The 16,162-nt window shown below is 32.0% G+C and overlaps 2 protein-coding genes across 2 annotated transcripts; one reads left to right on the top strand and one right to left on the bottom strand.

Annotated features, from left to right (window-relative positions):
- The first annotated feature begins 1,485 nt into the window (after positions 1-1,485).
- LOC142522549 (26S proteasome non-ATPase regulatory subunit 12 homolog A-like) lies at positions 1,486-6,350 on the top strand. The gene is made up of 11 exons (XM_075625997.1): positions 1,486-1,643; positions 1,743-1,940; positions 3,159-3,266; positions 3,358-3,462; positions 3,779-3,835; positions 3,936-4,132; positions 4,574-4,673; positions 4,829-4,941; positions 5,042-5,195; positions 5,324-5,401; positions 5,790-6,350. Exons 1-11 carry the CDS (start codon positions 1,641-1,643, stop codon positions 6,006-6,008), a joined length of 1,332 nt encoding a protein of 443 aa, XP_075482112.1. The 5' UTR covers positions 1,486-1,640; the 3' UTR covers positions 6,009-6,350.
- A 1,775-nt stretch (positions 6,351-8,125) lies between these two features.
- On the bottom strand, positions 8,126-9,479 carry LOC142522833 (uncharacterized). Its single transcript, XM_075626390.1, has 2 exons — positions 9,146-9,479; positions 8,126-8,866 (listed from the first exon to the last, which is right to left on the bottom strand). The coding sequence occupies exons 1-2, from the start codon at positions 9,396-9,398 to the stop codon at positions 8,208-8,210; spliced, it is 912 nt and encodes a 303-aa protein (XP_075482505.1). The 5' UTR covers positions 9,399-9,479; the 3' UTR covers positions 8,126-8,207.
- Between the last annotated feature and the right edge of the window lie 6,683 nt (positions 9,480-16,162).

Here is a 16,162-nt window from a genome sequence, read left to right as displayed (position 1 = left end):
ATATCGTCAAAACTAGGTTTCAAAGCAAAATGAATGATAATTTTTTCTCAGATGCATTGATGATATTTAATGAAAAAATTTGTTAAATTATATTGGTGCTATCATTGAAAATTTTAAAAAAAATTTAAGGAATATCGAATTTTTTAGCCAACTTTTGTTTTTGTTAAAAATATAAATGCATACGATACTTAATTAAATATAATGGATGAAATATTTGTCTTTTTCTTTTAATTATTTGTCAGTCTTTTGTAAGCGGCTTCCCAAAGCCTAAATCCTATTTCCGTCCTTGCATCATAAAATTAATTTGGGCAAATATGACATTTTTTCATAAAATTTAATACTAAATATACATCATATTTCATCAATATATCTTTTAAAAAGTATTCTCGAAAAAATACATTGATCATGTTTTTTTCTAATTTTTGAGAGAAAATGTTCAGACAAATATTTGCATTTTTTGCTAAAACATCTGCATGACGGTAAATTGGGGGAAATACCCAAAATTAAAACTTTTTTTAAGTTCAGTCCCTAGGTAATTATATTTTAACTCTGTACTCTCTAGTGAGATAACATCGTATTTTTCACCTCTCTAAGTTAATATTATTTTTTATTTTAAAAGGAAAAAAATATAAACCGAAAATCTCATTTTTTGTTCTTGTATCACAACCTAGCTTATAAAGTTCCACGTTTTATGTCAAATTATACCACATTATCGAAGGTCTAGTATCACAAATTCATGCAGACTATATATCAACTTAGATTTAATTAATATCATCATTCTATTCAATAACAATAACTATATCATATATTATATGCAAATTTAATGCAATGATATGAAATAAGATATAAAACTAAGTTTTAGTTTCATCATTTATCTTAAATTATCAAACATTCCATAATTATTTCATCACTTTTGATGTCTTTTTGTCATAATTCAAATATTTTTATCAACTTTTTTTCCCCAAAGAGAACAATATAAGTTGTGTACAAATTAGTTTGAACATTTTTTAATATAAGTGTTATGGTATGGTACGTTTGTGACAAATGATATATATGAAATGATATTGTCGTTGTATATGTTAAGGTGTACCATATGTTCGTGTTCATTGTACCACAATCTAGCTTATAATGTATTATGTCTTGTGTCAAAGTGTATCATATTATCGAAAATCTAGTACCACAACAATTCATGCATACTATATACTAACTTAGATTTAATTAATAGAAAAGTGTTTTAATAGAGAAATAAAATGAAAAACGGAAATAAAATTGAATTCAAGAGGAAAATTAGATAAAATATGAAATTGAGAGCGAATTAAAAAAAAAAATTATATATCAAAAGTGAAAAATATAATTTTAAAACATAAAAACTGAACATAAAATTGAGTTTATGATCGATGGTCGTAAATGGCTAAAAAGGCTAATCTTATTTACCAAACCTAGGGCGGCATTTTTGTAATTTACCGTTTTTATGGGGGTCAATGTCAAGTTTATTCTCTACTTGTTCTCGAGGTTTCCCCCATTCCGAGCTCGTTTTCTGGTTTCATTTCTGTCGTTTCTACCCCTTATATTCTTCGTGTCTAGGGTTTTATTTTTCGATCTCAACAAAATAATCAGTTACTGGAATCTAATCAATCGAAATGGTTAGCGAATCCTCTTCTCCGACTCTCAATTACGACTTTTTTGTCCATCGTTCAGATCTCGTTCTGTGATTTTTAAGATTTTTCACTTTTATTTTGCAGGAAAATGGAGGGGGGAATTTGGAAGCGCAAATTGAGTTGTTTTTGAATGTCGAAAAGCAGATGAGGCAAGCAGGTGATGTGGCAGGCACTCGTAAGGCCGTCACTGATATTCTGCAGCTGTGCTTTGAAGCCGGCGCGTGGAAGACGCTCAATGAACAGATTGTTCTTATCTCCAAGCGCCGTGGACAGTTGAAACAGGTCTAATATTGTCCCTCTTGTTTTTCGTTGTGAATGGTACTAGATTAGGGTTTTTTAAATTGATGTTATTTAATTGCTGAAAGTTGGTGCTTTTTCAGTTTTTGGATTTTAGTTTTTTTCTTCATTTTAATTTTAGTTCTGGCAGTTAATTTTTCTTGCATTTTTTGGGTTTGTATTGTTGTTTTTTGCTCAACAAAAGTTGGTTTGATACTGATTTTGGGTTTGTATGGATGGAGAGTGTATCTGGATTTCAAGTTATGGTATTGTAGTTTGTTTTCTGATTGATGGTAGAATAAGAATTATGAATGGAAGTTTGATTCATTATGAGGGTCATTCTGCTAGATAAAGTATGTTCCTTACATGGGAAATCGAAAAGAACAAGTGCTAAAATTTTGACAGGTTGATGCTGTTTTGAAAATTTACTCTACAAAATGATTCTTCCATTCTTTCTTAAGCTGTATGACCACCATTTTTCTCCAATCCATCATAGCTGGCTAGCAAATATAAGAAACTGCCCAGGCTACGTAAACAGTTATAACTTATATATGGTTGAGAACTTGACAAAGTTTACTATAGCAATGCAATTAAGTAAGTTGTACCACAATCACTCAGGGAGAGGGTGGGATAATGTTTAAAACTTGGATGATCAAGCTGACTGAGAGGCTGTGCCTCTCTGGGTGATTCTGTTTGGTCCGTTGAAACTCGTAAACATGGCAATACTGAAAACCTGAAGTAAATTATGATGATCCTTAGTGCCCGTGATGTTGTACCTCCTACTCTATCTCCATTTTGATCCTGAAGCATTCCAAAGAGCAAGTGTAGCCATCCCCTGATTGTTCTAACTCTTGTTGTTGAACCACGAGAGAGATTCGATGGGTACTTACTCATAGTCACTCTTTTTATCTAGATCAAATCACTTACTAGACATCATATACTTGTTTGTGCCCCACCAAGTTTCAGATTTAGATGTTTGAAATTGAATATATCATTATCTGTATGGAACTATCACATTGAAAAACATTGTTGAGCTATAATGTGCTTGTTGACAGATCCGCTGATTGGAGAATGTAGAAAGTTTCTGTAAATACATGACCATCTGTGTTGTGTCTTGCGGTGATGGCTCACTTGTCTCGTCACCTCATATCTGAATTTTTTTAGCAATTATTGTTGTATATCCTCTGGAGTTGCATAATGGGTTTTTTTGGTGTTATTATGTAGGCCGTACAAGCCATGGTCCAACAATCGATGCAATATATTGACCAGACTCCAGATCTTGATACTAAAATAGAACTTATAAAGACACTTAATAGTGTATCTGCTGGAAAGGTGATCCACTCTCATACTATCTCTTCTTTTCGTTTATTAGAAGACATCTGTTTTTGTTTTGGTAAAATCAAATTTATATTACGTCTGACAGATATATGTTGAGATTGAGAGGGCTCGGTTGATTAAGAAACTTGCAAAACTTAAGGAAGAACAAGGACTTATATCAGAAGCTGCAGATTTGATGCAAGAAATTGCGGTTAGTGAATGATAATCCTCTTTATTGGCGCTTTAGTTGTGATTCATGAGTCATATTATTCCTTTTGTCTCGAATTGTGCTAAAGTACACTGCTTAAACAAATTCTCTATTTCATTGACTCCTTGTATTAATTATTTGATGCTTTGATATGGTTGAACCTCTGGTCCTTAGTTATCGTGTTTAATGGTATTCAAGTATGTTTTTGGAAAAATTGTCTTAAGGTTTGCATAACAATTGCGTTGAGCCAATAGACATTTAATTTACAAGGCATATCTGATCTTCCTATCTGTTAATTGCTTATGGATATAATCTACAGGTGGAAACCTTTGGCGCAATGGCAAAAACAGAAAAAATAGCTTTCATTCTTGAGCAAGTATGTGGTTACTCCGTTTTTGTCCTTTTATTTCTTGATAGTTTCTGAAGTACTGGACTTTAGCTTATCTGATGTAGTGATTTCTTGTCCAAATTCATAGGTTCGCTTGTGTTTAGATCGCCAGGATTACGTACGTGCACAAATACTTTCAAGAAAGATAAGTCCTAGAGTTTTTGAAGCTGATATTTCTAAAGAAAAGAAGAAGCCTAAAGAAGGTGATAATATTGTTGAAGAGGCTCCTGCTGATGTTCCATCGCTGTTGGAGTTGAAGCGGATATACTACCAATTAATGATTCGGTACACACCATTTAGTTTTTATTGTTATATTTTCTACTGCTAGGTTTAATTTAAACCATAACTCCTACCAAACTATTGAACACGTTCATACGCAGGCAAAACATAAGAATATTTGGTGAGGTAACTAGTAAGGTACAACACTAGATATGTTTAGGCTTTACCATTGTTTCCTCTTAACTTTCAGCAGTAGGTTCTTATTTTCTTTCCATTCAGGGTGATTCCTGGTGCATGAAATTGTTTGTTTGGTCTTTAAGAATGCATACTCCGTCAAACATTTCTACCGTTCGACAATTGACGATCGTAGTTTTGCGACTTTAAATACCATAGAGTTTACTCTTGCTATTTAACCTTTTGTTCTTAAATATTTATCTGATGAATTTCTGACATCAAGATGGCCATGCCCCATGCTCAAAATGTTTAATTGACTTCCATATGGTGTAGGTATTATTCACATAGCAATGATTACCTGGAAATATGCCGGTGTTACAAGTCAATATATGAGATTCCATCTGTGAAAGAAGACACCGTGCAGTGGACACCGGTAAGGCCTTTATTGCTTGGTTCTGTAATGAACCTTGTAATTGCTTGAAATAAGGTGTATTATGAGTTTATCTTTTCTTCGCTTATATTTTTGCTTCTTTTTATCCCCTGTTTCTGCTGATTTTGTCTTTGGCACTTTGGCCGTATTTCATGCAGGTGTTGAGAAAAATATGCTGGTTTTTGGTCTTGTCGCCTCATGATCCGATGCAGTCTAGCCTTCTTAATGCAACTCTGGAGGATAAGAATCTTTCAGAGATCCCTCATTTCAAGTTGGTTTTTTAAATATAGTTGTGGTTGTGCTTTGCCGTTTCCTGTTCTTTACACAGTATTGTCCTCAATTTCATCAATACTTGTCTTGGCTGCCATTAGGTCGATGTTGAAGCAGCTAGTTACCATGGAGGTTATTCAATGGACATCTTTGTGGAACACCTTCAAAGATGAATTTGAGAATGAAAAGAACATGCTTGGTGGTTATTTGGGAGAAAAGGCAGCTGAAGACCTTAAACTCAGAGTAATAGAACATGTAATGCTCCAATACCCTGGTTTTTGAGTGTACTCTGTAATTAATCTTCATTGCATATTTTGATCATATATTACATTATTCTGGTTATCAGCAATTAAGATCTTCTACGTTACATGATTTTCATGCAGAACATCCTTGTCGTGGCAAAATATTACTCACGGATAACTTTGAAGAGACTTTCAGATCTATTATGTCTTAACATACAGGTATATGCCATTATTCTTCATAGAACTGTTAATTATGCTCTTCAACCCCTTCTGTGTTTGTCAACTGATATTGGTAATTTTTTTATCTGAAATGATTCTTTGATTTCGTTTGGAGTTCTCCTGAATTTTTGTTTCACTTTTTTTGAGTTTAAAGAAATCACTGCTAGAAAATCTGTTTACTTTTGACCAAAACATAAGATGTCATGAGCCAATACCGCATTCTGTTCGGCTTATTGTCTCACTTGCAAGAAAAAAGCCATGCAGTAGGAAATTGAGGAGTTGTGTATGAATGTCCTATTTTTTTTTTTTTTAAAGAAGGAAATTGAATCTGTTTTGATGTAATAATGAATATGTTGAAGCGAATATACTCTTCTCTTTATCGTCACAGGAGACTGAGAAACATCTCTCTGATATGGTGGTCTCAAAAGCATTGGTGGCGAAGATAGACAGACCTATGGGTGTAGTTTGTTTCCAGGCAGCCAAGGACAGCAATGACATTCTGAATTCTTGGTCTATGAACTTGGAGAAGCTGCTCGACCTTGTAGAGAAGAGTTGTCACCAAATTCACAAGGAGATGATGGTCCACAAAGCTGCACTAAGGGTTTGATTGAACAAAACCTTTTTCGAAACAAAATTTGTGTTTGAATGAATCTGTGGCAGACAACATGGTTTGCCATTCTGATGACTGGGCAACGACACACGTCGCTTGCTCCAATTATTTGGCTCCTGACATTTCACAGTTTTTTTCTGAAGTCCTATCTTATGCTTGAATCTTTCATTGCTACAATTAAGATTTACATTGCTGCTGAGGAACAAGCGAACTTCTGTGCTTGTACTTTGTTGTGCTCAACCTTATCATTTACTGGCAAACTTGTATGCTGCTGATACCATAATACCTAAAGATGAAGTGAACACACCTAGTCATGAATCTTGGCCTTTTCTTGTGCTGGCTTTTTTTTTTTTTTTTTTTTTATCGATTTGAATTGATTGCATGTGACGATTTGTGGTTTTGCTGTTCGTTACTTTTTTGTTTTGTTTTGATTATGTTTCTTTTTCAATGGAAATCCTTTCGCGTATACCAAGTAAAGTGATATTTGTTTTCATAGAGATTGTCATCTAGTTATTATGATATAAAATATTTGATTTAACGTGGATTAAATCCAAAAAATGAATATTTTGTATAATTAACTAGCCAAGATGAACTAAATTATTCTGAAGTAAATAATGCCATTTAATCAAGCGACAATAAAATAAATATTAAGGGAAATTCAAATTTTAAGAAAATGACGGAATGCATGATAGATCCCCGAGTTTTGGTAACGACAACAATAATTTATTGTATCATATCAAGCCCTCGTTTGTTTTGTGTTACAGTCACTCAACCGTTTCAGTAAAATCCATTCAACCGATCTTGTAATTCTAAGTTACTCGATGTCTCATGCGCATCAAACAGGATTTCAGAATATCGGAATGTTTTTCACAAAAGCCTACGCACAGAGCTAGTTACTTTATGTTGTCAGTTGTCATTTTCTATCATATTTGGTAATTTTCAATATGATAATCAATTGAAAGGTGTGGTAAATCAAGAAAGGATGACGGTTGCATTAATGCTCATTTAATGGGCTACATTCGAATGTTAAATGGAAAAATTCAAAAGATAATATAAATAGAGAATGTCAAGAACTAAAAACAAATAGAAAGATGATTAAATTTTGCATTCTTAAAAGACTTCTGAACACTTTTCATTTTGATTTTTTCTTACTGTTCATCTGTCATCGCTTCAAAGAATACTTATTCAGATCATCAAGGATTTCAGTCAAACTACTCGATCGTTCCTTACCAAGATTGTTAGAGAAGTTTTTCGACAATATGAATCAAAGAATTCTTCATCTTATTTCTGTATTGTATTGGTTGTCAGGCTCTTTGTGATGCATTGCTTGCTCAAACTTCGTTCCAGACCTTGCACAGAGTCTAGGCCTTGTTTTTCGAGATTTTCCTTAGCTCACATCTAATCATAGTTCCTTGTTTTCCAGGCTAATTCTAACGTGGCATCACAAAGTTTGATTTTCTTTTCTATTTTCGAGCTTTCTCCATATTTTAATCAAACCTACATACAATAAAACAAAACATGAGATAAAAATGTCAAATAAGTACGAATACGACAAAATAAACTCATAAATTCGTTATAGGATTGGTGCTTGTCAGGTTCTAAGTTGTGATAAAAAATTCAATCCAAACCGATTTTAAAATTATATATCTTTAATTTTATATATAGATAATTTGATTTTTTTATATAATATGATTGGTATTATAAAAAATTGGCAATATATGTTACTTTTATAAATTTTAGATTTTCGATTATTTAAATTGAAGTTGAATGAATGTAGAAGATAAGAGTCTCACTTTTTTGAAGTGCTATAGCAGATGATGGTGGAGTTTTTTTAAAGATAAACCACTTCATTCTGATTTTTTAAAAGGAAATTCTTTAGGTCACTATCATGCATTATAATGTTAAATTGTTTAATATCTATATACATATTGATTTTTATCTATTTATAATAGCTATTTTAAAATTTTGCAAGACGGATCTCTTATTTGGGTCATTAATGAAAAATATTATTTTTTATGCTAAGAGTATTACTTTTTATTGTGAATATCGATAATGTCACATATAAAAATCCATGAGAACGTCTCACAATAGAGCTACTCGATAACAATCCGAGTAAGAAAATCATGCACAACAAACAAATGCCGTGTTGAAACAACTTCTAATCTATAATAAAAACAAAACCACAAAAAAAAAATATTACGAGAATTTTTTATCATCCACATGATTACATGAACTCGGATGGCCGCCACCGCTGCTCCGGCTAAGTTCGGTTCCACGTTTAACGTCCAATGGTGGTTCAGCTACTGATGTATAAAACACCGGGCAATGGGGTAACTCTGATGAGTAACCCGAACTCGAGCCCGTAGAATCATGCCCTTGTGTATCATCACCAGGAATCACCATCCCCGAAGAAAACCTTGAACTCGAACTTTCAAACTGAGATTGGCTATAGACAACAGGCTCCGAATAAGTCGAAACTGCGAAAACCTGTTTCGAATAAAGATTCTTTTGATTTTGATCAGGCTGCTGTATAAGCCTGACATTTTCAGGGAAGTTGAGCTTCGCTTTGCTGCCACGGAATTGTAGTGCTGCTTCGTCGTAGGCTTGAGCGGCATCCTCGGCCGTGTCGAACGTGCCTAGCCAGACCCTTGTGGCTTTGCATGGGTCCCTTATTTCGGCAGCCCATTTTCCCCAAGGCCTCTGCCTCACACCCCTATACTTTCTGTTGGTTGGTTTTGAGGATGTCATGTATTCATTGGTACTGATTTTGTGGTGATGATGTTCGTATTCATATGTTGCCGCTGCTGTTGATGTTACTGTAGTTATTGTACTTTTAATCGTGCTTGGAGTAGCTTCTGTAGTTTGTATCATCAAGCTATAAATTAAGAACATGGTAATGCATATACAGCATAACTAAAGTTTATGGAAAAAACTAAAGGATCTCGATCGCCGATCGGCCTGGTCCTCAAATCTTTTTCTTTTAACGTAATTTTTGACAGTAAGAGTTGCAAAGTTCATCCATGTTTTGATAGAAAGATTTGTAGTGGGATTTCCATATTCATGCACACTCACACGCGTACATGAATTTGCATTATGGAAACGAACATTTACACGTACAATTAAGAAAATTAAACCTGATAAGAATGTTGCATTGGAACTTCTAATCGGATGTGCTCTGCAAAAAGGAGAAAACTGATCATCATCGGTATAATCACGAGTAGTTTCCTTCTCACGCCTCCTTTTGTGTGCAGATATTGAAGGACGGCCACCGCCACCGCCCCCACCGCCCATTTCCACCGCCGTGTGATCACAGGCAATCACGTGAGTTAAAGCTGACACCATAACCGACATTTCTTGCTCTTTGTTTACTCTAGAAGCCATTGGCATAAACCAACAAATTTCTGGGATTGCTCTCTCTCGGATACACACATGTAACGTTCCGTACCTGAAGAGAAATTTATATTGATATGATATGATACAAAGGAATATATATATATATACTCACTGTAAATTTAGGATCCGATTCCAGCAAATGTCACTAGTCCACACGCAGATTTCGAAATTATCCCGAGCCTGAAATCAAGAATAAGACCGTTAGAAGGGAGCCAGGAGAGTGTCCTGGCTTAGCCCCTCCGACGCTCAAGTCAGAGACTGAGGATATAAGTGGAGAGCAACTGAGGGTGCTGCTGAAAATAATATAGTGAATGAAATATCATACGCTTAAACCTGACATTTATAGGAGAATACTTGAGCCCTTAATGAGCTTGTCTTCCATTTGGGCTAGGGATGGGCCAGGGATAGTAAACTCATCCATAAGTTATCAATTAATATATATATATTATATATATATATATATATTTGCATGGATCGAGTATATATAGAAATAGTATTATACGTGGAAAGCATATATATAGATTCTAGAAAGTTGACAAGACCAAGCTTCCGCACACGGACCGTAATGTAGACAGAGACGTCGGAGGGCATTTTATATACTAATTAAGATTCTTTTGGGAGGGGGACCATGGGAGATGAGAGAGGCCTTTTCTTTGCATGCAAAAATGAATTTAAACCCAAATCAATTAGGTCTAAGCCTAGAAACTGGAGGATAACAAGAAGATTATAAGTCTATTAGTGATTAAAAATGGTTTGAATAAGTCGTGTAGCGTGTAGTTAATGGACGAGATCGTGGAAAATATCATGGGCAGTGAGGAGAATGGGATAACCATCCGGACGTCTGAAGAAAAAGAAAGAATCGGCACGAACACAAGATACACACGCACACATTGAACTGAGCAAATTCTCTGCAAATTTCAATCTTCATATTTTAAGTTTTCGTAGAATTTCATTAGGATATATAATTAGTTTTTCAGCATCTTCATTCTAATTTCTTTAGTCAAATTTATTATAATTTTTAGTATTTGGTGAATTCCTGCTAGTTTGTGAATTCAAAATTATGTTGGGGATTTATTGCATCATTTTCCAATTTTAATCATTTTGTTTTAAGGCATATCAATTTAGAAGATTAGAACTAAAGATTGAATTTAGAGTTCACTTTCGCTTTATTTATGGAAGTTAGATTTTTATGTTTTTCACACAAATCGTTGCATGTTGAACCTGACATGCCCATAAATCAACAAAATTGGCACGCTCAGTGGGACGTGAAATATGCCATCAGAGAAAAAGAAATTCTGAGAAATGAATGATCAGGAGTTCTGAAGATGTAAAGGTTCAACAGAGAAACATGAAAGCAAACGATCGAGTTTAGCGTTATGAAGTTTAGTGAAAAGTATTTGTCACTTAAATCAACATATATTATACATGCATTATACTTGACATAAAAAGTAATATTTTGCACTCTAATCAACATATATTTCTCCATAACAGAATTTAAAAAAATAGATTTTTGCAAAAAAAAATATACTAATGACTATAAAAAGTAATATTCTTACCCAAATTAGCATATATTTCAATATTTCTTCAATATATAACTAACAAAATCATATTTTTATAGTGGAAAATAATATTTTAGATATTAAAACTAAATTTTTCTTAGTTCGGGTACAATCAAAGGATATCTGTCTCACAGCCATGAGAAGGTCTCATTAAAGTTTTTGTTATTAAATTCATCATGAATATGATATTATCGATATCAAGATAACAAAAAATAATGCGTTGATCAAGATAATTTTCATCATATCATATACAATCATGCTCGTACCTGAGGTAAGGCGCGTGAGGCGACCGTCTTAGGGGCCATAACCTACGGGAGTCAAAAAAAATGTTTTAAATAAAGTAGTATGATATTTGTATGAATGAACATTTGTCATTTTCCGTAAGTCATAGATTGTGGTAATGATTTAACTCAAATCTCTTAAATTGTATAATAACTCAGCTTCATATTCCGATTTCTCTATCATGCAAAGACAATTATTGCATCAATAATATCTCTCCCGATAATTGCACTTTTTACAATAAAAGTAATTGGACCCGTGGCCTTGACTCTGATACTAATTGTAGAACCAAATGTTTCCCACTTTACTAAAAGATTGAGGTAATCGAATTTAAAATTTACTTTAAAATATTTTCTAAAACATTTGTATTAAGAATTCCTAAAGGAATTTTTTGTTGAAAAATTTCAATGTGTCTACGTTGCATTCTGGATTAGGCCCCAAAAATTAACTATTATTTTTCATTTTTCTCTTTTTTTGTATTGATAAGTCCATTAATAAATGATTTTAAAAATAAAAAGTTTCATATATTGATTAGGGCATGATTTACAAATTTGTCACCTCTGCTATCAATTCATATGATTTTTTTAATGAAACGAATGTAAAATTTATACAACCGAGATATATATACACACACCAATTGAAATGCCTTCTAAATTTACAAGTTATATGACTTATAATCATCTATATAATAGATGAAAAATATGCAATATATGAATCAAGAAAGTTTGTTTCCCTTGAGTTTTGATAATCCATAGAACTGCGATAAATATGATAAAAAAAATATTAAAAACTATAGTTCAAATTATACAAATAAAGATTATGTTTCGAAACATATATTAATGTAAAAAATTTAAGTTCGACTCAGACCCCTAAAATCTAATATACGACACATTCACAGCAGTGGTGGTGTCATGCTTATTATATTAAGACTGCGTTTGGTTGGGAGGATTAGGTGGGTTTATAAATTTTAACCCACCTAATCTTATGTTTGCTAGGATTTTTATTTAGCCAAGTCATTTCTATAAATGATTAAGTTATATTAACTGGGATAAAATAATCATTCCTCACTCCCTAGGATTATTTATCAAACTCTTAATCCAACTTATTTTTTCAATTTTACCATTCTTCTATATCCAAACTCACCAACACTTCCCGCAACCGGCCGGCCGCCACCGGCCAACCGCCGGCAGATCGGCGCCGCTGCCACCTGCTGGCCGACCGTCGCCACCGCCAGCCACCACACCGCCGCCGAAGTGGAGGGCAATTTTGTCAATTGATCAAAAGATTCTTAATTATTCAATTCTTAATAATCATATCAAACATAATATTATTTTATCATTATCTACTTCAACCGAACGTAACCTAAATAATTTTCCATCTGAACTTAATGCGGTGATCTAATAATAGATCCTCCTTGTAATTAATTTAATGTATTAAATTTTGACTTGCATTACTTTACACTAGTATATAATTATTAATTTACTTACTTTTATAACAGATTTGACATAGATTGAGCGCCAAAATTTCTAGCCACCGTACCGACTGAGTCTCATCTTTGATACTCATTTTGCCCTTTAAATGAAATTTTCGAATTTTGATTTCAAATTTTTTGATTTAATCATACAAACAAAAATCAAGCGAATTTCAAATTTTCCACATGTTGAGCTGTGCAATATAAAAAGTTCTTTTTATAATTAATTTGATTTATATTCAAATATGAGTAATATCATAATTGTAAAAAATAATGACGGATCACACAACAATTTAAAATGATTACATATTGCAATTTGAATTGATTATATTTAAACGAGAGACATACTATAATTATGAAAAATAATGAGAAATTAACTTCCAATTTTGAAATAATGAATTTTTTTAAAAAAAGACAACAACAACAACAACAAAAAGGATTGAAATGTCCAATTAATTGGTCCAAAATTTACAACCTTATGCGGAATCCACGTGAATTGAAAATGTAAGTCATCGTTGACCACTGTCAATCACACCCAAAATTTATTTAAATTGTACATTCAGTTCTCCATAATACTCAAAATGACCTGGGATTGAAAAAAATAAATAAATAATAAAAAATTAATAGTTTGATTATATACTTTTGTTGTTGTTGTTATTATTATTATTAATAGGATGGTTATAAAATTTACAACAAAATCGTTCATAATTATTTCAAATTCCATGACATGTTTGGATAGACAAAATTGAAATTAATTTCAAATCGTTTTCATATAAAGTTAAGCATTTCTAACAGAAATCGTAACAAATACAATCAAGTATTAAACTCTAACATAAAGCAAATTTTTAATTTCTTCCTCTGAATCAAATCTTTCGATCTAAATACAGCCTTATATTCATGTGCGTGTCAAAATAACACGGAGTTTTATTTTTACAATCCAAGTTTGCTACGATAAATCCCTCTAGATAAAATACTTCTAATTTTTCAAACCAAATTTATTCCGAGAAAAAAAAAAGGATTCAAATGAATATGCAAGTCACAACTCAACCAAATCAAATTTGTATTTATTTATTTTTTTAAAAAAAATCAAATTTGTACAAATCCAAGAAGATTCAATTTGTACAAATCCAAGAAGATTCCACAAGTAGAAGTCATTGATTGGAAGAGTATTAATATCACATCTACACCTTCACACCCGCGCAAGACCCAGCTTGCTCTGGCTGTCTTTATTCTTCATCAGCCCTGTTTTTCTTTTTCTCATATTAATTTCGTCTCACGAATATAGATTTATTTATTTTTCACATAAATTAAGATAATCGATTTAAAAAAATTACAAACGAATTTTATTTTATCTTTACTTCATTTTTTCAAAAAATAATTATACGTTTTCAAAACTTACATGGTGGAGATGATGGGGTCGGTATTCACAAAGGAGGTCGCAGTGATCGGGTCCGATCAATTTTATTTTATAGAAGAAAAAAAATCGACTCCCATTGAAAGAAAAATGGAACCACCCGCGCTGTTAGATTTGAACCAATGACTCTCGCGGTTCCACAGTGAAAAGAATATTACTAATTATAGATACTTGATCATATATTTGGCAAGCCAAAAAAAATGACGACCATGTATAAGTGAGATGGAGGGAATAGTTATTGTATGTACATATATATATATATATATATATATATATATATATTTTTTTTTTGAAATGATATATATATAATTTTATAAATCCCAATTAACCTTCTTTGGATTTCATATGGTTTCATGATGAGAAAAATAAATTTATATTTTCATATTTTCTGACTAAAGAATTTCGTTTCTAAAAATTTCAACGCATCACTTTTAGTCATTAAATTTTAAAAAATTTACATTATTGAAATAATCTCGATTACATTATTGAAAAGTAATCAAATACTAACACCGTAATTTTAATAAGTTTGGAAGTTTTAATAATCTTATCTTCGAAAAATATAATAATAATTATTATAATAATAACAATATTTATATTTATAAAAAAGAATTTATACATTTTAGTAGGGATTACAACTTTCTTTGAATCCATTGGAGATTACGATAACCAACTCAAATGGAGGACGATGTTGTGAGATTGTTTTAGACTAGACTAAGGCAAAAAATTTTGTGAGACGGTCTCACGGGTCGTATTTTGTGAGACGGATATCTTATTTGGGTCATCCATGAAAAAGTATTACTTTTTATGCTAAGACTATTATTTTTTTATTGTGAATATCGGTGGGATTTACCCGTTTCACAGATAAAGATTCGTGAGACCGTCTCTTTAGAGACCTACTCCTAAACTAAATCATGGGTAATCGGGTTCGGGGATGGATGATAATGGTTGGAAGTAATAAAAAAATTATTAATATAAAGCTTAAGCTATTTATGTGAGATGATAGTGTTGAGATAAACTATTTCTAATATTTTGTTATTTCTTCCGTTATGTTTAATTTTTTTCTTATTCGTCTCTTAAAAATTGTCTAAATATGTACATATTATTGAAATAATTCAAATTTAAAAAACAGAATTATAGATGGTAATAAGTTATTTGTGCAAACTATAGATATTTAATCTTTCGAAGAATATAAAGATGATAACGAATATTGAATACCCGACAAAGATGATGACGAAGATTGAAGTGAATTGGACGGAGAAGAAGGAATTCGATTTATTGTCATCCCTAAATTTCAGCATGTCAACTAACAAATTTACAATTATGATTTTTTTATAAAATAAACCATCCATTTTAATTTCTATATTTTTAAACTAACAAATTTACAATTATGATTTTTTTATAAAATAAACCATCCATTTTAATTTCTATATTTTTAAATGATTTATTATATACTTTAACTACAAATTTTAATCAATTAGATCCTTTTATCCAAGCTTTGTTTGTGTTAATAATTTATATACAATACTATTATAAAGTTTCGATCATATATACAATAAAAATAATATAATATATATTTATATATAGATATGTGATTATCTATTGTTCGGTTAAACGTGTATGAGTGAGATTAGTATTGGGATAGATGACCTCTTGAGAAGTTCTTATCGTCAAACTGCCGACGTTGTGCGACTTGATCTGATTGGCTAGGCAGGGCACAAAAGAGTGACGTCGGATCTTAACAGGAATTATTGTTTATGTTAGTGACATGGCTGACAGTAAAAAATAAATAAAAGACTGATCTCTAAGAGATATGAGACAGCACCAGCAGGTAGTGTTGGAAATTTGAATCAAATTTAGAGTTTGAATAAAAATTATGTCTCATGAATGTGGGAGTCTCTTTTGGCTCTCCACATTCTTGAGTTAGTTGTGTTCATTATTGTGGAAGTGTCTTTTTACTTTCTACATTCTTGAGTTAATTGAAGAGTTTTGACTCTTCATATTCTTGAGTTAATAGAAAAATTAATTGAGTTAATTA

This window comes from Primulina tabacum, chromosome 13, assembly GCF_025594145.1.
Source record: "Primulina tabacum isolate GXHZ01 chromosome 13, ASM2559414v2, whole genome shotgun sequence".
Lineage (NCBI taxonomy): Eukaryota > Viridiplantae > Streptophyta > Magnoliopsida > Lamiales > Gesneriaceae > Primulina > Primulina tabacum.
This window is presented reverse-complemented; position numbering and strand designations above follow the sequence as displayed.

What these genes read in the sequence shown, in the direction of transcription:
- LOC142522549 (XM_075625997.1), top strand. An exon ending in ACACCGTGCAGTGGACACCG is followed by an intron (nt 4,674 to 4,828) that starts GTAAGGCCTTTA and finishes TATTTCATGCAG; the next exon opens with GTGTTGAGAAAAATATGCTG. An exon ending in TATTATGTCTTAACATACAG is followed by an intron (nt 5,402 to 5,789) that starts GTATATGCCATT and finishes TTATCGTCACAG; the next exon opens with GAGACTGAGAAACATCTCTC.
- LOC142522833 (XM_075626390.1), bottom strand. Translation starts at nt 9,398, where the DNA reads ATGCCAATGGCTTCTAGAGTAAACAAAGAGCAAGAAATGTCGGTTATG. An exon ending in CAATGCAACATTCTTATCAG is followed by an intron (nt 8,867 to 9,145) that starts GTTTAATTTTCT and finishes TACAAACTACAG; the next exon opens with AAGCTACTCCAAGCACGATT.